The sequence below is a fragment of the Salvelinus namaycush genome, chromosome 15 (assembly GCF_016432855.1).
Source record: "Salvelinus namaycush isolate Seneca chromosome 15, SaNama_1.0, whole genome shotgun sequence".
Lineage (NCBI taxonomy): Eukaryota > Metazoa > Chordata > Actinopteri > Salmoniformes > Salmonidae > Salvelinus > Salvelinus namaycush.
The window spans coordinates 40,001,468-40,027,968 of NC_052321.1; the positions used below are offsets into that span (position 1 = coordinate 40,001,468).

The 26,501-nt window shown below is 46.6% G+C and overlaps 1 protein-coding gene across 1 annotated transcript in view; it reads right to left on the reverse strand.

Annotated features, from left to right (window-relative positions):
• adck1 (aarF domain containing kinase 1) overlaps positions 1-26,501 on the reverse strand; it is a 174,356-nt gene that overhangs the window by 101,732 nt on the left and 46,123 nt on the right. Inside the window, exon 4 of the mRNA XM_039009909.1 lies at positions 771-974. Coding sequence (XP_038865837.1) covers positions 771-974 — 204 coding nt within the window. The remainder of the gene's footprint in view (positions 1-770; positions 975-26,501) is intronic.

Here is a 26,501-nt window from a genome sequence, read left to right on the forward strand (position 1 = left end):
TACGTTGTCTTCTATTTCCCTTCCATCTTGAATTTAGTTTTAAAAATGTCCAATTAACTAAAATACATTTCTCTGGAAGACTAGTCTGGTAGTATCTCTAGGAGCAGGTCCAGGATCAGTGTTTTGCTGTAAGAGAGAAACACTACCTGTCTGTCTGCCTCCAAGCTACACCTCTCTGTGCGATCAATAATGCCTGATCTAAATAGAGCCAGGGGACGTGGGAAACAGCTTTGGCTTTCAACTGACAACTCCGTCGTAAACAGAGGTGCGCATGCGTGCGTGGATAGAGAGAGATGGAGGAGTAGAAAAGAAAGGAGAGACTGAGGGATAATTTGGCTGCTGCAGTGAACCCAACTAACCATGACAGGACCATCTAACAATCGCACACACACACGCGCGCACACCGAGATCAGAAAGTGACAGAGGGACCAAGGAAAGTCGTGCCCAAATAACAGAACAATTACCTCGTCTCAGACACAGTCTAAAAGCCTGTCATAACAAAACAGACACAAGACCCATCTACAGTATAACCAAAACGCTTCTGGAACCAACAGTTCTTATTTAGAACCAATGTGCTTTCAGAACCAAGAGCCTGATTTACCAAGCTTTTCACCAGACAATATTCCCACTGGTTTAGTTCATAGTGGGATAAAATGCTAAACAAAGCTGAAAAACTACACTGTCCCCATATCCACAATCAATAAACATACACACACATCTACTCCAGGATCTACCACACATGCCGGAGCCCACCCGCCCCCCAGGCCTACCTCCTTCCCCAGGTCTTCTCTGATGACCTGCTGAATCTCCTCCATAGAGCTCTGCGGTGCTCTGCTGTGCAGGACTTTGAGGGTGGAGGTGTACTCCTCAGGTAGGAGGTAGTCAAGGGCTCCCAGGTGTTGACCCACCTTGATGAAGGTGCCTCGGTTGGCGCAGCACAGGTTACGCAGTCTCTCAGCTGACCGACGGTGCACCTGCAGGGGGGGGAGGGCACACATGTCATTGGAATAATGGTTGACGACTCATCATCGTCCTCCATTTCATTGTCATCGTCGTAATCATCAACATCATGGCCATAAGTCAAGGTCATCACAGTCAACGTCGTCATTGTCAGCGTCAGTGTCATGAACGCCATCATCGTTATCAAAACAGACTCCGTTTTGTACCAACAGGGCATGGGAATAGATGCCAAATACAAAAACACACACGTTCAGCATTATCTCTCAAGCACATTGTTGCATCTGAAGGGCTGTTAAGTGTAATGTGATTTCCATGCGTGTGTGAACCAGCCGGTGGAGTTGATAATGTCACTCTCCTGGGACCTGTGCAAATAAAGGGGTGTGAAATGAGCTCCCTTTATCCCCGCTGCCCTGCCAAAAACACACAGGCTCTTCCTGCACCCCCCTGTACCCCTCTGTAACCCCCTTAACCGTCAGGGGACCACTCCACATCAGCACCATCTGGGAACAGAGGCTCACTTCATTATATGACTTCCCCTTCAGCCACTCAGATGTGGCTATATGGCTGCCAGCTAGCATTAGACATCAACCACTGGAGCACTAGCCATCAGCTAGCATCAGCTACCAGTCATCAATTAGCATTAGCCTTTCCATCTGCTAGCATCAGCCATCAGCTAGCCTATTGTAACGGAGTTAAGAACATACAGTAAGCTCACTCAAGTTTCCAGTTTTAATAGTCATATATACAGGATACGCATGGTATACGAAACGATCACTTGCCGTTTCCTTCTCGACAATGCAACAACGATAAGACATTTTAAACAAAAAAACTCCAAAGCTAGCTTGAAATGTCACAGATGGAGCCACCTTTTGGGTGGCTCAACCCGTTGGAACGCTGTAAAGGAGTATGGTCCGGCGCCGACAGAGATGGCCGCCTTGCTTCGCGTTCCTAGGAAACTATGTAGTATTTAGTTTTTTTTGTGTGTTATTTCTAACATTGTTACCCCAGGAAATCTTAGGTTTTATTACATACAGTCGGGAGGAACTATAAGAGCAACGGCAACTCACCAACATTACGACCAGGAATACGACTTTCCCGAAGCGGATCCTCTGTTTGGTCCTCCACCCAGAACAATGGATAGGTTCCCAGCCGGTAACCCAAAACAACGGTGCCGCAGAAGGGGCAGACGGAGCGGTAAACTTGTCAGGCTCCGTAGGCGTGCACATTGCGCACCGATCCCGAGCATACTACTAGCCAATGTCCAGTCTCTTGACAACAAGGTAGACTAAATCCGAGCAAGGGTTGCCTTCCAGAGAGACATCAGAGACTGTAACGTTCTTTGTTTCACGGAAACATGGCTCATTCGAGACACGCTATCGGAGTCGGTACAGACACCTGGTTTCTTCACGCATCGCGCCGCCAGAATCAAGCATCTCTCTGGTAAGAAGAAGGGCGGGGGTGTATGCCTTATGATTAATGAGACGTGGTGTGATCATAACAACATACGGGAACTCAAGTCCTTTTGTTCCCCTGACTTAGAATTCCTTACAATCAAATGCCAACCGCATTATCTACCAAGAGAATTCTCTTCGATTATAATCACAGTTGTGTATATTCCCCCCAAGCAGACACAGACGGCCCTGAAATAACTTAATTTGACTCTATGTAAACTGGAAACCACGTATCCTGAGGCTGCATCTATTGTAGCTGGGGATTTTAACAAGGCTAATCTGAAAACAAGGCTCCCTAAATTTTACCAGCATATCGATTGCGCGACCCGGGCTGGCAAAACCCTGGATCATTGTTATTCTCACTTCCGCGACGCATATAAAGCCCTTCCCCGCCCTTCTTTCGGAAAAGCTGACCACGACTCCATTTTGTTGCAGCCAGCCTATAGACAGAAACTAAAACAGGAAGCACCCGTGCTCAGGTCTGTTCAACGCTGGTCCGACCAATCTGATTCCACGCTTCAAGATTGCTTCGATCACGTGGACTGGGATATGTTCCGCATAGCGTCGAACAACAACATTGATGAACACGCTGATTCGGTGAGCGAGTTCATTAGCAAGTGCATCGGTGGTGATGTACCCACAGCGTCTATTAAAACCTTCCCCAACCAGAAACCGTGGATTGATGGCAGCATTCGCGCAAAACTGAAAGCGTGAACCACTGCTTTGAATCAGGGCAAGGTGACCGGAAACATGACCGAATACAAACAGTGTAGCAATTCCCTCCGCAAGGCAATCAGACAAGCTAAGCGTCAGTATAGAGACAAAGTAGAGTTGCAATTCAACGGCTCAGACACGAGAGGTATGTGGCAGGGTCTACAGTCAATCACGGACTACAAAAGAAAAACCAGCCCCATCGCGTACTACAATGTCTTGCTCCCAGACAAACTAAAACAACTTCTTTGCTCGCTTTGAGGACAATACAGTGCCACTGACACAGCCCACTACCAAAACCTGCGGACTCTCCTTCACTGCAGCCGACGTGAGTAAAACATTTAAACGTGTTAACCCTCGCAAGGCTGCAGGCCCAGACAGCATCCCCGGCCGCGTCCTCAGAGAATGTGCAGACCAGCTGGCTGGGTTGTTTACGGACATATTCAACCAATCCTTATCCCAGTCTGCTGTTCCCACATGCTTCAAGAGGGCCACCATTGTTCATGTTCCCAAGAAAGCTAAGGTAACTGAGCTAAATGACTACCGCCCCGTAGCACTCACTTCCGTCATCATGAAGTGCTTTGAGAGACGTCAAAGACCATATCACCTCCACCCTACCTGACACCCTAGATCCACTCCAATTTGCTTACCGCCCCAATACGTCCACAGACGAAGCAATCGCAATCACACTGCCCTAACCCATCTGGACAAGAGGAATACCTATGTAAGAATGCTGTTCATCGACTACAGCTCAGCATTCAACACCATAGCACCCTCCAAACTCGTCATTAAGCCCTGGGTCTCGACCCAGCCCTGTGCAACTGGGTCCTGGACTTCCTGACGGGCCGCCCCCCAGGTGGTGAGGGTAGGTAACAACATCTTCACCCCGCTGATCCTCAATACTGGGGCCCCACAAGGGTGCTTTCTCAGCCCTCTCCTGTTCGCAGGGCTGTTCTCAGCCCTCTCACGTTTCCAACTCAATCATCAAGTTTGCAGACGACACTACGGTGGTAGGCTTGATTACCAACAACAACGAGACAGCCTACAGGTGAGGTGAGGGCCCTCGGAGTGTGGTGTCAGAAAAATAACATCACACTCAATGTCAATAAAAAAAAAGGAGATGATCGTGGACTTCAGGAAACAGCAGAGGGAGCAGCCCTTTATCCACATCGACAGGATAGTAGTGGAGAAGGTGGAAAGTTAAGTTCCTCGGCGTACACATCACGGACAAACTAAAATGGTCCACCCACACAGACAGCATGGTGAAGAAGGCGCAGCAGCGCCTCTTCAACCTCAGGAGGCTGAAGAAATGGCTTGTCCCCAAAAACACTCACAAACCTTTACAGATGCACAATCGAGAGCATCCTGTCGGGCTGTATCACCGCCTGGTATAGCAACTGCTCCGCCCACAACCGTAAGGCTCTCCAGAGGGTAGTGAGGTATGCACAACGCATCACCGGGGGCAAACTACCTGCCCTCCAGGACACCTACACCACCCGATGTCACAGGAAGGCCAAAAAGATCATCAAGGACAACAACCACCCGAGCCATGGCCTGTTCACCCCGCTTTCATCCAGAAGGCGAGGTCAGTACAGGTGCATCACAGCGGGGACCGAGAGACTGAAAAACAGCTTCTATCTCAAGGCCATCAGACTGTTAAACAGCCATCACTAACATTGAGTGGCTGCTACCAACATACTGACTCAACTCTAGCCACTTTAATAATGGACAAATGTATGTAATAAATGTATCACTAGCCACTTTAAACAATGCCACTTTATATAATGTTTACATACCCTACATTACTCATCTCATATGTACAGTGGGGAGAACAAGTATTTTATACTGCCGATTTTGCAGGTTTTCCTACTTACAAAGCATGTAGAGGTCTGTAATTTTTTATCATAGGTACACTTCAACTGTGAGAGACGGAATCTGAAACAAATCCAGAAAATCACATTGTATGATTATTAAGAAATTAATTTGCATTTTACTGCATGACATAAGTATTTGATCACCTACCAACCAGTAAGAATTCCGGCTCTCACAGACCTGTTAGTTTTTCTTTAAGAAGCCTTCCTGTTCTCCACTCATTACCTGTATTAACTGCACCTGTTTGAACTCGTTACCTGTATAAAAGCCACCTGTCCACACACTCAATCAAACAGACTCCAACCTCTCCACAATGGCCAAGACCAGAGAGCTGTGTAAGGACATCAGGGATAAAATTGTAGTCCTGCACAAGGCTGGGATGGGCTACAGGACAATAGGCAAGCAGCTTGGGGAGAAGGCAACAACTGTTGGCGCAATTATTAGAAAATGGAAGAAGTTCAAGATGACGGTCAATCACCCTCGGTCTGGGGATCCATGCAACTCTCACCTTGTGGGGCATCAATGATCATGAGGAAGGTGAGGGATTAGCCCAGAACTACACGCCAGGACCTGGTCAATGACCTGAAGAGAGCTGGGACCACAGTCTCAAAGAAAACCATTAGTAACACACTACGCCGTCATGGATTAAAATCCTGCAGCGCACGCAAGGTCCCCCTGCTCAAGCCAGCGCATGTCCAGGCCCGTCTGAAGTTTGCCAATGACCATCTGGATGATCCAGAGGAGGAATGGGAGAAGGTCATGTGGTCTGATGAGACAAAAATAGAGCTTTTTGGTCTAAACTCCACTCGCCGTGTTTGGAGGAAGAAGAAGGATGAGTACAACCCCAAGAACACCATCCCAACCGTGAAGCATGGAGGTGGAAACATCATTCTTTGGGAATGCTTTTCTGCAAAGGGGACAGGACGACTGCACCGTATTGAGGGGAGGATGGATGGGGCCATGTTTCGCGAGATCTTGGCCAACAACCTCCTTCCCTCAGTAAGAGCATTGAAGATGGGTCGTGGCTGGGTCTTCCAGCAGGACAACAACCCGAAACACACAGCCAGGGCAACTAAGGAGTGGCTCTGTAAGAAGCATCTCAAGGTCCTGGAGTGGCCTAGCCAGTCTCCAGACCTGAACCCAATAGAAAATCTTTGGAGGGAGCTGAAAGTCCGTATTGCCCAGCAACAGCCCCGAAACCTGAAGGATCTGGAGAAGGTCTGTATGGAGGAGTGGGCCAAAATCCCTGCTGCAGTGTGTGCAAACCTGGTCAAGAACTACAGGAAACGTATGATCTCTGTAATTGCAAACAAAGGTTTCTGTACCAAATATTAAGGTCTGCTTTTCTGATGTATCAAATACTTATGTCATGCAATACAATGCAAATTAATTACTTAAAAATCATACAATGTGATTTTCTGGATTTTGGTTTTAGATTCCGTCTCCCACAGTTGAAGTGTACCCATGATAAAAATTACAGACCTCTACATGCTTTGTAAGTAGGAAAACCTGCAAAATCGGCAGTGTATCAAATACATCTTCTCCCCACTCTAAGTATGTTCACTTCACCGGTAGACCATTTTATTGGTAGACTACACGGTAATGTAAAAGTGGTATATTTTTGTGATCCAATATGTAATATAGTACACACACCATAATTTGATTGTAATCGAGAAAGGTTAGAAAAAGTATCTAGATCATCTATGAGGCTGTGGAGGGATTCTAATTGTGGATTTAAATGAAAACATGAATAATGACATTTGTTTTTAAGCCCTGGATTTCTAGGCCCTTGATACTAATTGTTGGATCTGATTTTAATAGCTAACATTTCGATGGCCATAATAAATAGATATGCCGATAGTGGACAACCTTGTTTTACGCCTCTTGGCAGTTTATTACTTTCTGAGAAGTAGTCATTATTGACCAGTTCATACCTAGGGTTACTATACATAACTTTAACCCATTGTATAAGTGATTCTCCAAAATTGAAACATTCCAGGCATTTATATATAAATTCCAGTCGTACGTTAAACCTTTTCAAAGTCAGCTATGAATACCAGGCCTGGTTTCCCAGATTTTCATTTCCAGTGCTCATCTCATATTATCTGCAATGTAGATTTTTACATTTATTTTGAACCTTTATTTAACTAGGCAAGTCAGTTAAGAACAAATTCTTATTTATAATGACGGCCTAACCCGGCCAAAACCGGACGACGCTGGGCCAATTGTTCGCCGCCCTATGGGACTCCCAATCACGGCCGGATGTGATGCAAACTGCATGTATCGTCCTTGTAAAAAACCTATCTGATTCGGATCAATAATATCCAACATTACCTTTTTAAATCTAAGCACTGCTAGAATTGGCCTTGATCTTTATATTTACCACTTGGGTCCTGTTTCAGTAATAATGAAATCAGACCTTCTTGTTCAGTATTGGATAATCTACCATTTTTATAGGAGAGGTTAAAACATGATAATAACGGTCCTCTGGGTACATCAAAAAAGGTTTGGTATACCTCATCTGGTATGCCATCCAGCCCTGGAGTTTTCCGGGACTTAAAGGCTTTAATTGCATCAACAAGTTCCTCTGCTGTAATTTGGTCTTCACATGAGTCTTTCTGTATAGCTCCCAGATAATTACACAGTCAGCCCATGAGGAGACCGTTCACTTCACCGTGGAGCCAAACCAAACATGGGCTGTTTCACCCCCAAACACTCCACACTCCACTGAGTGAGCTACTGAGGAAAGAGGGGAAGGAGAGAAGAAAGGAGAGGTGGAATAAAAAAAGAAAAGTGTGAAAAGGAAAAGGGGACGATTTGAAACGAAAGGAGTTGGTGATAGTATGGAACAGGGCCTGAAGGAGAAAGGAGGGAAGGAAACATTGTCAATGAAAAGAAGGATGAGAAGGGGTATATGAGGAGAGAGATCGGATAGGGGAGGAGGGAAAATGAGATAGGAGGAGAGGAAGGAGGTTGAATTTTCCCCTCCACTGGTTTATCCTCTAGGGAAAAACTGTGCCACCTGTCACCCCTCCAGCCTTACCCTGGCACCACACACACAAACCCCCTCTCAGTCTCTCTCGCCTTCTCCATCTCCCCTCTCCTATTTCAGTCACTGCAGTTAATTCTCTTCCCCACTGGTGGCAGTGTAACAGAATGCCATCATCATGGCGTTGTAGATTCTTATGGGGCGTGAAGACAGCGCCGCTCAGGGAGCCAAGGCTATGGCCCACTCTCAAAAGAGGGGTGTCCAATATTAGCACATCCTCAACATGCTATGCAAACACACATACCCACACACAGAAAGTGTCCCCATGCTCCTGCTTCCTAGCTATACCCATCGCCAGCCCCCTCACTCCCTCTCTCCATTTATCTGTCTTTACCTCTATACCTCCATTTCTCTCTCCCCCTCAGCTTCTCACTGTAAGCTATCCCCAGCCCCCTCACTTCCTCTCTTCTTCCCTCCATATTTTTCTCTAGCCCACTCCATCCATTTCAGTCTCCCTCTGCCCCTCAACTAACCCCAGTCCCCTCACTCCCTCTTTATCCCTACATTTCGCTCTCCATTCCTCTCCCCCTCGCAGCTATTCTCGCAGCTCTCTCCCCCTCGCAGCTATTCTCGCAGCTCTCTCCCCCTCGCAGCTATTCTCGCAGCTCTCTCCCCCTCGCAGCTATTCTCGCAGCTCCCCCTCGCAGCTCTCTCCCCCTCACAGCTATTCTCGTAGCTCTCCCTCCCCCTCGCAGCTCTCTATCCCCCTCGCAGCTATTCTCAGCTCTCTCTCCCCCTCGCAGCTATTCTCAGATCTCTCCCCCTCGCAGCTATTCTCAGATCGCAACTCCCTCGCAGCTCTCTCTCCCCCTCGCAGCTATTCTCGTAGCTCCCCCTCGCAGCTCTCTCTCCCCCTCACAGCTATTCTCGTAGCTCTCCCTCCCCCTCGCAGCTCTCTCTCCCCCTCGCAGCTATTCTCAGCTCTCTCCCCCCCTCGCAGCTATTCTCTCAGATCTCTCCCCCTCGCAGCTATTCTCAGATCGCAACTCCCTCGCAGCTCTCTCCCCCTCGCAGCTATTCTCGCAGCTCTCTCCCCCTCGCAGCTATTCTCAGATCGCAACTCCCTCGCAGCTCTCTCTCCCCCTCGCAGCTATTCTCGCAGCTCTCTCTCCCCCTCGCAGCTATTCTCGCAGCTCTCTCTCCCCCTCGCAGCTATTCTCGCAGCTCTCTCTCCCCCTCGCAGCTATTCTCGCAGCACTCTCTCCCCCTCGCAGCTATTCTCGCAGCACTCTCTCCCCCTCGCAGCTATTCTCGTAACTCCCCCTCGCAGCTCTCTCTCCCCCTCGCAGCTATTCTCGTAGCTCTCCCTCCCCCTCGCAGCTCCCTCTCCCCCTCGCAGCTATTCTCGCAGCTCTCTCCCCCTCGCAGCTATTCTCGCAGCTCTCTCTCCCCCTCGCAGCTATTCTCGCAGCTCTCTCCCCCCCTCGCAGCTATTCTCGCAGCTCTCTCCCCCCCTCGCAGCTATTCTCGCAGCTCTCTCCCCCCCTCGCAGCTATTCTCGCAGCTCTCTCCCCCCCTCGCAGCTATTCTCGCAGCTCTCCCCCCCCCCTCGCAGCTATTCTCGTAACTCTCCCCCCCCCTCGCAGCTATTCTCGTAACTCTCCCCCCCCCTCGCAGCTATTCTCGTAACTCTCCCCCCCCCTCGCAGCTATTCTCGTAACTCTCCCCCCCCCTCGCAGCTATTCTCGTAACTCTCCCCCTCGCAGCTATTCTCGTAACTCTCCCCCTCGCAGCTATTCTCGTAACTCTCCCCCTCGCAGCTATTCTCGTAACTCTCCCCCTCGCAGCTATTCTCGTAACTCTCCCCCTCGCAGCTATTCTCGTAACTCTCCCCCTCGCAGCTATTCTCGTAACTCTCCCCCTCGCAGCTATTCTCGTAACTCTCCCCCTCGCAGCTATTCTCGTAACTCTCCCCCTCGCAGCTATTCTCGTAACTCTCCCCCTCGCAGCTATTCTCGTAACTCTCCCCCTCGCAGCTATTCTCGTAACTCTCCCCCTCGCAGCTATTCTCGTAACTCTCCCCCTCGCAGCTCTCTCTCCCCCTCGCAGCTCTCTCTCCCCCTCGCAGCTCTCTCTCCCCCTCGCAGCTCTCTCTCCCCCTCGCAGCTCTCTCTCCCCCTCGCAGCTCTCTCTCCCCCTCGCAGCTCTCTCTCCCCCTCGCAGCTCTCTCTCCCCCTCGCAGCTCTCTCTCCCCCTCTCAGCTCTCTCTCCCCCTCTCAGCTCTCTCTCCCCCTCGCAGCTCTCTCTCCCCCTCTCAGCTCTCTCTCCCCCTCACAGCTATTCTCGCAGCTCTCCCTCCCCCTCGCAGCTCTCCCCCTCGCAGCTATTCTCTCAGCTCTCTCTCCCCCTCGCAGCTATTCTCTCAGATCTCTCCCCCTCGCAGCTATTCTCTCAGATCTCCCCCTCGCAGCTATTCTCTCAGATCTCTCTCCCCCTCGCAGCTTTTCTCGTAACTCCCTCGCAGCTCTCTCCCCCCACTCGCAGCTATTCTCGTAACTCCCCCTCGCAGCTCTCTCCCCCCACTCGCAGCTATTCTCGTAACTCTCCCCCTCTCAGCTCTCTCTCCCCCTCGCAGCTATTCTCGCAGCTCTCCCTCCCCCTCGCAGCTATTCTCCCAGCTCTCTCCCCCCCTCGCAGCTATTCTCTCAGATCTCTCTCCCCCTCGCAGCTATTCTCTCAGATCTCTCCCCCTCACAGCTATTCTCTCAGATCTCTCCCCCTCACAGCTATTCTCTCAGATCTCCCCCTCACAGCTATTCTCTCAGATCTCTCTCCCCCTCGCAGCTTTTCTCGTAACTCCCTCGCAGCTCTCTCCCCCCACTCGCAGCTATTCTCGTAACTCCCCCTCGCAGCTCTCTCCCCCCACTCGCAGCTATTCTCGTAACTCTCCCCCTCTCAGCTCTCTCTCCCCCTCGCAGCTATTCTCGCAGCTCTCCCTCCCCCTCGCAGCTATTCTCCCAGCTCTCTCCCCCCCTCGCAGCTATTCGCAGCTCTCTCCCTCTCCCAATAGCAGAGCTGTGTGTGTGACAGGGATGATAATAACTGCAGACATTAGCACACACACACCATTAGAGGATCAGTGCGAAAACACTATCAGGATTCTACAGGGTCATTATCAATGTTCATCACAGCCAGAGCACTAACATGAGCCACAAGGGGTTACCACAGACCCAACACACACACACCTTAGACAGCCAGAGATTTACACATATGTGCACTGTGTCTAATACTAAGGCTGGATCATGAGGTTGTATTGTTCTATGTTTTGATTGTTGCTGCCTTCTTGGCCAGGTCTCCCTTGAAAGAGACGCTGGGTCTCAACGGGCTCTTCCTGGATAAATTAAGGCTAAATTTAAAAAAATTTAATGATCAAATGTTCACATCAACTGAAGAGGCCCTAAACCGGGACCTTGAGTCATCTATACAGCAGTTTAAAACCCTTGCTCTGTCGTGTTACATTGAAGACCTCCGAGCTCTCCCTAGTCCTGCTCTGTCGTTAGCCCACCACAACACTCAGCTAAAGTGATGTTTAAATCTGTCTCGCGCTGCCTGTGGCCCCCGAGGCAAGATGGCTAATCAATGATGTCTAATGCAGTCTTTCTATGTCAAACAGACCAGGAGCCAAGCCGGTGTGGATTAATGCTCCAGAGCTTCAATATAATCTGTGTGTCACACAATGGGAGAATGGTGTGTGTGTGTAAATTGTTTAATGATTTAACCAAACACACAAGTGCTTTTGACTCTTCTTTTATTGATCAAACACCCAAAGCCTTGACAAAAAAGGTCCAAATGTTTTTTTTATTTTTTATCTTGTGACTACTAATGTGTGGGAGCGTGAGTGAACATTTAAAATGGAGACCTAGTCCACTTCCTCATTCTTTGTACTGTAGTGGCCAGTACAGATATATAGGATATTTGATTCTGAGAAAGTGAATTCTTGGGATTTCATAACATCGTCACCATCTGAATTTGACAAATACTTTTTGTGAAATCTCTTTGTATATTTTGAGAAAATAAATGAAAGTTCTGAGTAACTTTACCGCAAACTGATACAGAACAGTTCCAAGTAGAAAACACACGGGGTGGTACTTCTCTTCAAGCTGTTGTTTTGTCCTGCTCTGTACTTCACTGAAAATATTATATCTGTGTGACTCCATTAATATAAAACAGCTTATTATGTGACTTATTTTTGTATTCAAGAAACAGACAGAGGGACAGGAGCCAAAGGGAGAAAGGGTGGGGGGCCAAAGGGGACACCATACAGATAAGAATGGTGTCTGTGGAGAAGATGTGGGGCCCCTGGTGGAGCCATGGTATACTGCTGTGTGGTACTACAGTATAGGGCCACGAGGCCCCTGGTGGAGCCATGTCATAATGCTGTGTGGTACTACAGTATAGGGCCACGAGGCCCCTGGTGGAGCCATGTCATAATGCTGTGTGGTACTACAGTATAGGGCCACGAGGCCCCTGGTGGAGCCATGTCATAATGCTGTGTGGTACTACAGTATAGGGCCACGAGGCCCCTGGTGGAGCCATGTCATAATGCTGGCTGGTACTACAGTATAGGGCCACGAGGCCCCTGGTGGAGCCATGTCATAATGCTGTGTGGTACTACAGTATAGGGCCACGAGGCCGCTGGTGGAGCCATGTCATAATGCTGTGTGGTACTACAGTATAGGGCCACGAGGCCCCTGGTGGAGCCATGTCATAATGCTGTGTGGTACTACAGTATAGGGCCACGAGGTCCCTGGTGGAGCCATGTCATAATGCTGTGTGGTACTACAGTATAGGGCCACGAGGCCCCTGGTGGAGCCATGTCATAATGCTGTGTGGTACTACAGTATAGGGCCACGAGGCCCCTGGTGGAGCCATGTCATAATGCTGGCTGGTACTACAGTATAGGGCCACGAGGCCCCTGGTGGAGCCATGTCATAATGCTGTGTGGTACTACAGTATAGGGCCACGAGGTCCCTGGTGGAGCCATGTCATAATGCTGTGTGGTACTACAGTATAGGGCCACGAGGCCCCTGGTGGAGCCATGTCATAATGCTGTGTGGTACTACAGTATAGGGCCACGAGGCCCCTGGTGGAGCCATGTCATAATGCTGGCTGGTACTACAGTATAGGGCCACGAGGCCCCTGGTGGAGCCATGTCATAATGCTGTGTGGTACTACAGTATAGGGCCACGAGGTCCCTGGTGGAGCCATGTCATAATGCTGTGTGGTACTACAGTATAGGGCCACGAGGCCCCTGGTGGAGCCATGTCATAATGCTGTGTGGTACTACAGTATAGGGCCACGAGGCCCCTGGTGGAGCCATGTCATAATGCTGTGTGGTACTACAGTATAGGGCCACGAGGCCCCTGGTGGAGCCATGTCATAATGCTGTGTGGTACTACAGTATAGGGCCACGAGGCCCCTGGTGGAGCCATGTCATAATGCTGTGTGGTACTACAGTATAGGGCCACGAGGCCCCTGGTGGAGCCATGTCATAATGCTGTGTGGTACTACAGTATAGGGCCACGAGGCCCCTGGTGGAGCCATGTCATAATGCTGTGCGGTACTACAGTATAGGGCCACGAGGCCCCTGGTGGAGCCATGTCATAATGCTGTGTGGTACTACAGTATAGGGCCAAGAGGCCCCTGGTGGAGCCATGTCATAATGCTGTGTGGGACTACAGTATAGGGCCACGAGGCCCCTGGTGGAGCCATGTCATAATGCTGTGTCGTACTACAGTATAGGGCCACGAGGTCCCTGGTGGGAGTCATGAAATAATGTATGTACTTCTGTCTTTGAGCTGTGTGGTACTACAGTATAGGGCCACGAGGCCCCTGGTGGAGCCATGTCATAATGCTGTGTGGTACTACAGTATAGGCCCAAGAGGCCCTTGGTGGAGCCATGTCATAATGCTGTGTGGTAATACAGGGAGTGAGGGCTAGGCTAAGGAGTGAGAGCCTAGCAGTTAAGCGTGTTGGACCAGTAACCGAAAAGGTTGCTGGTTCCAATCCCGAGCCGACTAGGTGAAAAATATGTTGATGTGCCCTTGAGCAAGGCACTTAACCATAATTGCTCCTGTAAGTCGCTCTGGATCCCGTCTGCTAAATAACTCAAATGTAAAATGTAAATAGAAATGTCTGAAGTTCAGCTGTGTTGGCTAGGTGTAAGGTGTGATCAGATAGAGAGGATACGAGGTCAGAGGAGCCAGCACTAACAACTAGACTGGAGTTCATTGACTATAACAGAGAGGAGACCCACACACAGTCACAGACAAACACTCACATCTATTCATCATATCACACACAAACACAGTCAAAGACTCAGGATATTCCTTTGTTTGCATTGGCTTTGAAGATCAATTGCCTACAATTGGAAGAGAGCGCCGAGACACAGGCCCCTCTCAGTGTTGCCATTAATTACGCAACAGGCTCAATAGCCGACAAGCCGTTCCTTTCAGTTCGGGCTTCAAGGGTTTTAGGTGGAGGCTGCTCCGCTGTGTCTGGAGATCGGATCCTCAAGAAATAACCAGTGGGACCAAGTGGGAACTTCAGTATCGATGACTGATGCTTTAAACACAAGAAGAGGAATGTGTTCTCGTCTTCTCATTTGGGTTTTAACCACCCCTCCTCTTACATCACAAAGTGCTTTGAGGACCGATACATTACTACCATGAGGATTTGTAACCAGGAGGCATAGCATTGACGGCTACTGTTCGACAATTCCTTACGGGCGATGCGTCGGGTGACATTGAAACGACACGTCCTATTAAGAGACAGCGGGATGAGGGATGGATGACAATACAGGATGTAGTGTATCAGTAGCGCTGCTGTCCGATGACAATGGAAGAGCGTCGACTGTACTTAATGATCGCACGTCCCCCTAATGAGGAGAGACTAATGGACTTTCTCTTCGAGTGTCTATAGGGTCTGACAGAGACGGGAGACAAAGAGTGAGAGCGAGACAGGCCAGAGCGAGAGAGACAGAGAGAGGCAGAAAAAGAAACAGAGACAGAGAGAGACACAGAGAGAGAGACACAGAGAGAGAAGCATAGAAAGAGAGAGAGGCACAGAGGCATAGAAAGAGAGAGGCAGAGAGAAACAGAGGAAGAGAGAGACAGAAACAGGCATAGAAAGAGTCAGAGAGAGGCAGAGAGGGAGCTCAGGAAGAGCTGAGAAGGTTATACCTCTCATCTGCTCCCTCTCCCTTTCTCATCGTCTCATCTCCCTCTCTCCGCACTACACCCCTTCGCTCTTCCTCAGTCTCGCAAAGTTGTTCTCCCCTTCTCTTTCCCACCGTATGTTGCTCGACCTTATCATAGCTTCTTTAGTCTAGTGAACCTGGCAGGCATTCGGACCACTCGGCCTGTACCAGGGAGGTAGACATATTGTAGACAAGCAGCCGTGTGCAGGTGCAGAGCCTGAATACCTGTCCTCGCTCATTTAAACAGCAGGATGTCTCTGGGTCCACCTGCTATAGACGTCCTCTCTCTTTGTCTGCCTGCAAGCTTAGGTAAGACTGTGTGTGTGTGTGTGTGTGTGTGTGTGTGTGTGTGTGTGTGTTCCCATGTGCATACATCCCTAGGTTTGTATATGTGTAGATGGCCCTGTAGAGGCCTGTAATTAAAGGGTTGACCCTGGGGCCTGGTTCAATCTGCCTTGGGTCCATCAACCAGCCTTCAGATACCATTAGGCACTGATGGTAAATGGTTTACTAGGAATCCTGCTTCTTTGTGCTGCAGACTACTGGGGTCCGGCAGGGAAACATGGGCAGATAGTAGATTAATAATGGCACAATGCCAGACCTCAACTGTATGAAGATACAGTATAGGATAAACAGGTGCATGCACAGACACTTATAGCCTAAATATTCACAAGGATAAAAACCTTATTTAAACATGAAACAATATGCTTAGGGCCAAGCATAGAAATGAAAAAATCCTTCTAATTCTATGGGGAGTCCTACATAGGAGCTTGGAGGGTTGGTCTCACCCCTCCGTTCAGACAAGAGCAGTTCTGGGCTTGTGTGGGTAGGGGCTAGAGCAGTAATTGATTTTTTGCTGCCACACACACACACACGTTACATGACTGTGATTAGTATGAACAAGGCTTATTTATTATTGGACGCTGTGTGTGTGTGTGTGTGTGTGTGTGTGTGTGTGTGTGTGTGGTCTGTGCGTGTGTGTGTTTGTGTGGTCTGTGGTGTGAGAGATTAGTGGAGAATGAACAAGGTCTATTCATTATTAGGATGCTGATGATTTGCTCGTTACTCAGCTCACAGCAGACCATCTAGTAAAATTGCCGGCCAAACTGCCGGAGAAAAAAATTCCCATTGCAAAATAATGTTTTTTATTAATTGATGGAAATATCAGTCGATGGAAATAAATTTGACCGTCATGCTTATCGGTCTATAGGAACATTTGCATAATTTAAATGAAATTGGCCTGGTTGTATTTTTGTTAGTCGTCATGCATCTTATTTATCCAACACAACTACACGTGCACAGCATACAGACTATTTTGAGTGGGATTTCTCCTGCTGCTCCTCAGCTGATTGCAGCTTGAGTAAAAAGATGTGCTTTAAGAAGACCATTCGTTCACTGAGCAAATTCTAAATGCAATCGCGTGTTACAAACAGTTTTGGTGAACGACAAGAAATAGCTACTATTGGGTGGACCACTGGGGTCCACCCACTGGGGAGCCAGGCCCAGCCTATCAGAATGAGTTTTCCCCACAAAAACGGAATTATTACAGACAGAAATACTCCGGATGTGGAGGTCCTGGGCCGTCGTAGACGTACTGACAAATTCTCTAAAGTGACATTGGGTTATGGTAGAGAAATTAACATTCAATTCTCTGGCAACAGCTCTGGTGGACATTCCTGCAGTCAGCATTCCAATTGCACGCTCCCTCAAAACATCTGTGGCATTGTGTTGTGTAACAAAACTGCACATTTTAGAGTGCCTTTTATTGTCCCCAGCACGAGGTCTACCTGCGTAATGATCGTGCTGTTTAATCATCTTCTTGATATGCCACAGGTGGATGGATTATCGTGGCAAAGGAGACATGTTCACTAACTGGGATGTAAACAAATTTGTGACAGACCGGCTCAATCTTATATGGCTAAATTGGAAATTGTGTTTTTTTACATTGGATAAAAGTAAAGACTCAGCACTACAAAATTATATACCATACACTATCGTTGAGGAACAATGGGAAATCAATTCTGCTTTGAAAGTTGATAAACGTGTAACCTCACTTTTGTGAAAATGGCCTTTGAATGTTTTGGTACTACTACTGGAGAGCTCTTTGTCTACACCCATTCAGTATCATTCACACCCTCTTAAGCCTTAGCCCCACATCTTTAAGTATTCACGTGAGGCCATGTGCTAAACAGAGTGAGTATGGTAGTGTTCTAAACAACCAAAGATTTCAAGACTAAAGGCTGGTTTATACAACGTCTATCGGCACAGTGTGTCGCAGTGACATCGTGAACATTCTATTGTCGTCCGACATCAAACTTGGCGGACTAATTCATTTAGTATATGTCAATATAGCAAACCAGGCAATTAAAAGCAACCATCAATCAATGAAATGTATTTAGAAATCCCTTTTTACATCAGCAGATGTCAAAGTGCAATACAGAAACCCAGCCTAAAACCCCAAACAGCAAGCAATGCAGATGTAGAAGCACGGTGGCTAGGGAAAACTCCCTAGAAAGGCAGGAACTTAGGAAGAAACCTAGAGAGGAACCAGGCTCTGAGGGGTGGCCAGTCCTCTTCTGGCTGTATCTGGTGGAGATCATAAGCGTACATGGCCATTAAAGCCAGATTGTTCTTCAAGATGTTCAAACGTTCATAGATGACCTGCAGAGTCAAATAATATTTCACAGTGGTTGTAGAGGGTGCAACAGGTCAGCACCTCAGGAGTAAAGTGTCAGTTGGCTTTTCATAACCGAGCATTCAGAGGTCGAGACAGCAGGTGCGGTAGAGAGAAAGAGAAAAGTTATGGTTCGTTTTTAGCTAGCTATAAAAAATAAATGTTTATGTTCAAATGCCTCTCCTGTGAACGATTCACATTTGTGCACGACATTATAGAGAAATACATTTTTTGCGCGTATGAAAGAATTCTGGGATATATTATTTCAACTCATGAAACTTCGGGACCAACACTTTACATGTTTTGTTTATATTTTTTTCAGTATATTTGTTGTCTTAAGTGGGAAGGTGAAACAGGCTATGGTTTTTCCATATTATATTTCAAGGTTGGACGTTAGCACGTAGGCCTCACCTATTGGCGTCACCTTGTAAGTCAGTCTGTATTACACTTGTGCTGGTTGGTCATCTCGTTAGAGGGAAGGTGTTTCACCTGTGCTGGCCATGGTGCTATTCAAGAATGGCTGGACCAAAGCTCCAGTTGTCTTGAGAGAGGTGGAGGATCGATACCTTTAGTTAGCTCTCCCTATTTGAGTTCCAGACAAATATATTATCTTCCGGTTTTGTTTTGCTCCACTTTTTTGTTTGCTTCCTGTCTAAGTTTGGTGTGGGTTTTTCTTCTGTTTGCCTCTTTTTTGACAAATTTAGTCAGCCTTCATGGTGGGTGACTTATGGCCAAGTTGTTGTTGCTAGTCAACTTTCAGTGGACACCCCCATGTGTCTTTCCAAACCCCTCCTGTTTAGTTTTTGGTTGTTGTCAGACACTTTGTTAGTTCCCCTTTCTATTTGAGCAACAATTTGTGGTTTTGTTGCTGGGGAACTTAAATCGCATTTTCAACTCTACCGATCATTTTGTCCCAAACTGTTGCATTAAATAGCTAAAATGTGCCTACTCCCGTCTTGGCATCTGCGTTCTAGCCAACAGCTCGCAGATACAGTGCGGGTAGGCTGTGCGGACAGGCTAGTCTACATGACGAGTTCAGAATATTTTTTTATTTGTCAAACGGCAGCCAAGCATCGATCACCGTGTCACCAAAATAAGACCCTCGATTTATTGGAAAGGAGCATCAAGCTCATCAATGTACACTATCACCACCCTGTGAAGTGCATCATAATGTATTTCATCTGTAGCCTAATAAACGGCCAGGTTTTCCCGAGGCGTAGCGGGAGGACCACACATCATATCATCGCGTGACTTCAAGTTTGCCTCGATACGGTTATTATGTCAATATTTGCGCCTAAAGACGTTTTCACTGTAATTTCTCGCATTATTAATATTACCAACACAGAAAGACCCCACCATGTCGATCGAACAAATGATCTGTTGGCCTTTACGAAACGTCCTGTTTCCTACACAGCTGTCGGGATTTCTTTTTATACGTCGACTTTACTCGTCATATACAATGCAATGGCTTTTTTCTTACTGTGATGGGTAGAAAAATCAAACAAATAGCTATGAATACATTACTGAATGTCAGATGTTAAAAACAAAGGGAGGCGAGAGAGAGAGAAGAAAGGAACAGTAGTGATTTTGCTGGGAGCGTCAGCTAATTTCATGCTCTGCATTTTATTGTCACGCATCAGTAATTCTAGCGTTGCTTCCAGACGCACACACTTGAACGGGCCTACCATAAGCCACTGGGTGGCGCACACACTCACTCTCACACACACACAATGAAACAGACCTACCATGAGCAATCGTATACGGTGACACACACACACACACACACACACACACACACACACACACACACACATGCCCGTGTCCACATACACAGTTGCCCGATGTACCAGCAGAGAAGCCTCTAGTGTTTCAACAACATCGCTCTATCCATCACGTGTGTGTCTGTGTAGCCTATCTGCTAGGCCTACGGCTTGATACATGCTAAAGAAGATAGCAGAAAGATGGAAAGATGAGATAACTGCGAGAGAGGTAAATTGCAGAGAGAGAAATAGGGGGAAATTGCAGAAAGCCGTAGAGAGCAGTAGATTGGAGAAAGGGAAAGGGGGATAAGTTGTACAACTGAATACATTCAACTGAAATGTGTCCTCCGCATTTAACCCAACCCCTCTGAATCAGAGAGGTGCGGGGGGGCTGCCATAATTGAAAGAGAGAGGAAAGGTCTTCGGTATCAGATTTGTCTTTCTTTCCCCCCCTCAGTGACATAAGGTGTCACAGGGGCCTCCTCAGTACTCTCCAAGGTCCCCTGGTGCTTAGCCGGTCACTGATGCTCAATGACATTCATATGGATATAGAATATAAATCGACACCATGAGGGCCATTTCACCAAGTCTAGCAGCTAATTGAAATACATCCATCTTCACGTTCTTCTCCTCTCCAATTTCTCCTCGACAAAAGTAAAACAAAGTAATATAGACCTGTGTCATGAGTCAGAGAAATGTTGACTCCCGTGCAGGCTCATTTAACCTACCTAGTCATGTTAGTCCAGAGGTCTATGGCTTTAATATTCACATTAGGTAAGGATTTCAACTTCCCCCCCCCCAAAAAGTATATTTATATTATTAGTATAAACACTATCACATTTAAAATATAATATTATTTAAAGGAGTTGGATATATCGACTCCAGACAGTAAGAAATAACAATACACCGCCTTCTTGGAGTCTTTCAAAAAATGAGCAACAGAGCACATTACAGTATATAACCTAATACATGTAAGATACGAAACACACGACCCATCCAAGTCATTAAACTTGAACAATTTTACTTTTGTTCTTTACGATGTGAATTAAACTGGCGCGAGAGTGCCGATGATATAAACGCTATTTTTGCAATAATGTAAACAGAGCTGAGGTATTGTTAAGGGCTACCCCTGGACCTTGCACAACTCTCTCTCTCTACTATCGTAAAGAGGCTTCTTCCATCGTTAAATAGTGTTTACCACTAGCTACATCAAATGACACAATCTAGCAACAGGAAAAGCTTCAGAAGGGCTGCTCACAAACACTACATTATTGCGGGAAATCACCTCCATTTTCCACAAGTGCACCAACAAAGGAAGTAGTCAGAATTCACTCGGCGAGCTAAGGAATGCACTCGTTTAATGCAACTTACCCATAAGGCCCTGCAAAGTCCTACACACCTGCAATACACTTTTTCCCCCCATAGGACAACAAAAAAACATGTCATGTAATTTAGGCCTAATTCATTGAGGATGCCCTACAATATCTGCCCCTGTGTCTTTGCTGAAACGGTCAGTGTCACAAACCAAGAATGCACCATACCATTGTGTGTGTGTGTGTCAGTTGGACGAGAAGTCCATGCATCGTCGGGGAAGCTTTTCCTGTCCCTAGATATACGGCCGCCAACGTTCGTAGAGTAAACAGCAAAAAATAATAATGATGCAAATGAGCTCACCCCGCGAGCAGAGTGAGTCCCTGCTGAATCCCTTCACCGCTGCAGGCACACACACTCACAAACACACAGAACCCCTAGTCCCCACTGACAGATTAACAACACAATGGTCCCGGGAACGTTCTAAAGGAAAGTGTCAGAGCTCCGACGCTCCATTGTCTGAGGCAGTAATTAAAGCGTTCCGATTCCCGACAGTTATCAAGCAGATGTCACCGTCCTCCCCATTCCCATCCCCAGCCCAGGGCCAGGCAGGGAGAGAGAGAGATGAGGTAAGAATGATACAGTCATGAGGCGTCCCAAATGGCCCCCATAGGGCTCTGGTCAAAAGTAGTGCATTTTATTAAGGGTGCCATTTCAGACACAGAGTCTGGTTCCAGGGAAATATCCTCTAGTCTCCATGCTAAGATCTGGACAAAAGGCAGTCTGATGGAAAGCACATTTAAAAAATGCCTAGTTACTTAAAAAGCGTTTACAAATGTAAATTGGGTGCGATTCTGCAACCTTCTAAAATGCCCTACAGCTTGTTTGTTCACACATGGTTTGAATGTAATTGTATGGCAGCCTTTTATTTCTGTACCAAAACATGTTAGAGAAGACGACAGATTCTAACTCTCTCCATTTCTAGTAGTATACTGTAGCTAGCGCCAGAAGAGTTGGATGTTAATTCTTGTTCTTTCTAATAGACTACAATGGCTGAATTTAGCTTTTAAGACTTTATATTTTTTTATGTGGAAATAATGGGCAAACTAACAATAAAACACACACATAACATTCTTATGCACTTATAATAATAACATCCTGGGAAGGAGAACATCGCAACACCATATCTCACACAATGCTAATGTGTCTGCTTCATCTACCTCTAATGTATGGACCGATTAGCCACTATAGCCAGAGGGAGAACAGGCCTGGTTACTACAGAGCAGTGAAACACTGGGAATTTTTACGATAAAATATTCGTCATATATATTTATATTGAGGAAATGTTAAATCCCTCTCCAATGTTGACTGACTGCGTCCGTCTTTACGTTCTATAGTATCTGATATAGCGTCGGATAGCTATCAAATTTCCCCTTTGGGGATCAATAAAATAAAAATGTGCTAGTGTAATGGAATAGGTAAAGTCATGGTCTGAACCAGGTATGTAAGCTGGATGGTAAAACGGCTACTCTACTACCATCTACCAGTATCATGTTCTCTAGTCAACACATAACGCGTACACATGGAGAAAAAGAAAAAAAACAGCCTCCTATTACATGACATCCTTTCGATCTTCTCTTGGTTTCTCACTCAAAATCCAAGGTTCCTCGGGGACAGTTGCCCAGGTCAGGGCCACTTCCAGATGGACATGGGGCTGAGAGAGGCTCTCTGTCCCCAGAGACATGACAACTGAGTGGGCCTCTTCAACTCTGTGTGTCTCAAAAATGAATACAATCTTTATCCTGTGGAAAGAATGACATCAGAATGATGTTAGATGGAAAATCTCCCTCCGTACAGACTCTCTAGTCTGGCTCCAAATGTACAGTGCTTAATTCACCACTAACTCCAATCAAACTCATTTTATTGGCCTGTTTACGTTAATGGATCGACTCTGGGCTCTGCTGCCATAAGTGCTGGCGAACGTAAGCGTCGGTCTTGTAATGGTTATGGTGGCCTGGGCTACATGTGCTAAAAGCATTTTAATTAGCTTCCCACTAGCCTATTAATCAACGGCGCTAGAGTTATAAAATCTATTAGATATTGATAATGAAATGAACAATGTCACTCAAAAACTAGGCCTAAGTTGAACAGGCGATAGAGGAATGAGACAGCCTTCTCTACACACAGTACAGACAGACAGACAGACAGTCAGCGTGCTACTGTTCAGGCTGCCACTGCCCGTGGTAGTGGTGGAAGGAGAAAAAATAAATAAACTAAAAACTAAAATGACAACATTTGTGTGTTGTTGGAACTGGGCTCGTCAGCGCTGCTCTGAACGGGATGCCAATGATAACGCTCCAATTCCCCCCCCCCGTCAACTCGTCCAAGGATCCCTCAGCCTCGTTGGGGGAAACAGCGTTGCTAAGAGGACTTGAAGGTCGTGAGTTACGTATTCCCAAATTTACATACGTCCCTCACAACAGCGGTTTAGACCTGCCTTGCCTGCTGCACAATGACAGCACAGGCTTATCAAAGCAGACGCTTAAGAGCAGTCTCTCTCTTCTCTCTCAGACTGAAGGACTGTGGTCAGTGCTGCTCTCTAGTGGTGAAGGGTGCAAACAGCATGATTAATGTTGCAATACTCTAGTCTACTGCTTGGGTGCTCAAGTACTATTTGAGAAGGTCTAGTCACACACATTTCCTAGCTGGCAAAGGTCCAGGTGGCTATTGTCATTTATCGGTGCAGTAACAAACCACCACATCGCCACCCATTCGACCCCAAACTGTTCACAGAGAGAAACCTTTGCAGTTTCAAAGCTCATTTTCCGCAGTTCTACACATTTTGCCATGGGGCAGAGAGAACATTTTGCAGTTTTAAAACTAATTTCCTGCATTTCTACCAGATAAGTGTTATACTGTTTCAACTACTAAAATAACCAATTTACAAACAGTGTCTTATGTCGTTAGCCTGATTCTAGAGAGTGATAATGGATATTGCTTAGTGACTTTTGGGCACCTCCTTTTCACTACATCTCCCTAATGAACTGACCGTACTGAAGCCACTTCTTCCGTCCCCAATCTCTCTCCAGCCTGAAGGAGGCGTACACACACACACACACACATATATTCTGGAGAGCAGGGCCAATGCACAGTAAATGACAATTACACTTACCCTCGGAGCCCGCCAGCCTGCTCCCCCATCTAATGTTTCTCATTAATAACTGTAGCGGAAAAGCCAATAGGGCAAATAACACACTCTCCAATACTCAGAGGGCTAAGCCAATCAATTAGACGAAAGCCACTTCTTCACCCAAACGGCCTAATGAATGAACAACGTAATGCAAAGTCAATGGGATCATAGCTTTTATTTAACTACCTAAAAAGGAGAAAACACCTTTCACTCAGAATAAAGTAAGTGATGGTTACTTCTAGAAGGGCAGTCAACTGAACAACCTACCAGCTCAATTATTCATAGAATATTGAAATTGATGTGTGATCACCATGGGTTTTTGTGATACTCAAGTCAATAAATTGCAGGTGCTGCCACACAAAGGATTAAGGCCTTAACTTAACTGTAAGGATTCAATTGTATTTAGAATGGACTAGGGCTCACACGGTTTAATTCAAGGTTTATCATCTTTGATGTCTCTTGGAGAGAATTTTGTTGTTGTTGCAAAATCAGTACTAGTTTAAAGGGCCAATCCAACTCACACACCTTCGATCCGACAGCACCTCTCCACCAATACACTGATGAACACACTACTACAGTACCTGCATCTCTCTGTATAACCCACCCAATCAGGTATGACTTCCTTTGATGCTTAGTAACTCTGTCCCTGTTTAATATGAACCCAATTGGCAACACACTACTATAGCCAAACACCTGCTTCTATCATATAGAAAAACCCACCCAATCAGCTGTGACTTCCTTTGATTCCAGCCTCCGTCTGAGAGCACTGTGCTGAGCATACATCCCACTGTGTGTTCATATGACTGGAGCATCTCACAGATACTCACCAACTGTGTCATTACCTTCTCAATAGAGAAAAGAAACGGTTTGCCATCGAACCATCTAAAACTTGCTTTTTCCATTTCAGAACCTCACTCGAGATAGCTTTCCTTTCAGAGGCCGTGTTTGTTTTAATGGGGGGGTAGAGAGTTACAGTTTTCAGCAGAGGAGGAACTGAGTGTCTGTTTGCCCTGAGGAGAGGGTGTCGTGTGTTGAATTAACTTGAAACCCGCTGCAGATGTGTGGAGTGAATCGGGGCTTTTTGAAACAGCCACCTTCAAAATGGCCGCCCTCAAAATAGAAAATCAGTCTTGTTTATGTGGCTGCCTTTTCGCTGCGCAGCTGAGAAAACACAGGAATCAGCTCTGTTTGTCCCCTCTCTGTGACATCGCTTTCTGTTTTTTTTTTCTCTCCTCCCTCTCGTTCGCCGGTACGGCCCCTTTTTTAAACAGCGCTGATTTTGTAAAGACGAGCGTAACAATGAAACATCTGTGTGACTTCTGGCACGCTCGCTAGCCGCCATTTCCTGGTACCCAGGTTGCATTTCTCATCTCTCGGCATGGTAATCAAGCACTGCTTCTCTCTGCCGCTCTCCCGTCAACATCATTCTCTCTCGTCTCCCGTCAACATCATTCTGTCTGATAGTGTTAAACCTACATGCACTGAGAGCATTTCTTACATCTTTCTAGAATGGAATGGAACAGACCCAACCCTCGCCATGCATATTAACCCTGGAAGACCCACAGTTGTAAAAAGGCAATGTGTCCTAAAATTGCATCATGTACCGGTCCTAAACAAAAAAAATAATGTCATACATTAGTGCAGCTCCTTAGACCCAGATTTATCTCTTAGTAGTATTTGTTGTGTGTCGGTATGCTTAGTGGCATCCGAAGCATCTAAAACATTAGAAACCTGTCCACTTGTTTGAGAACACGTTTTTTTTTAGGGGAAAAGCAACATATTTTGTAAGCCATCCATCCAAGTACATGACAGTATTTTTTCCTTTCTGATGCTTTTGACTAACGCTAATATAATTTTTGAATGCCCTTTTTCATTTCAGTGTTACCCTTTATCTCTTGCACCTCATCAACGTCCGGGTGTGGACAGATCCTTTCCAAATCCAAACCATTTTTGCAACGTTGCCTGGAAATTGTCCTACGAACTTGAAATCCAAAAACCAGATCATTTTTCATAAAATCAGCAGGCTAAGTATCTCGAAAAGGTAATAAAAAGAAATATATATCCTAATTTCGATTCATGCTGGGGTCTCACTCAATGAACAGGGCTGCTAAGTCATATGTGGTTATTTATTTCAAAAAGGTATAGCTTAAAAAGATCTGGAGCCAAAGTAACAGTTCCACATTGTACGGCCTACCACATTTGTTCTGAATAAGTCTGTATCTCTGCTATGAGCACTGTGACTGAGGTGGATGGTTCTTTCCCTGATGCACACCAAACTCTTCCCTAACAGACGGCACTATTAACCCCCTTTATCCGAACACAGCT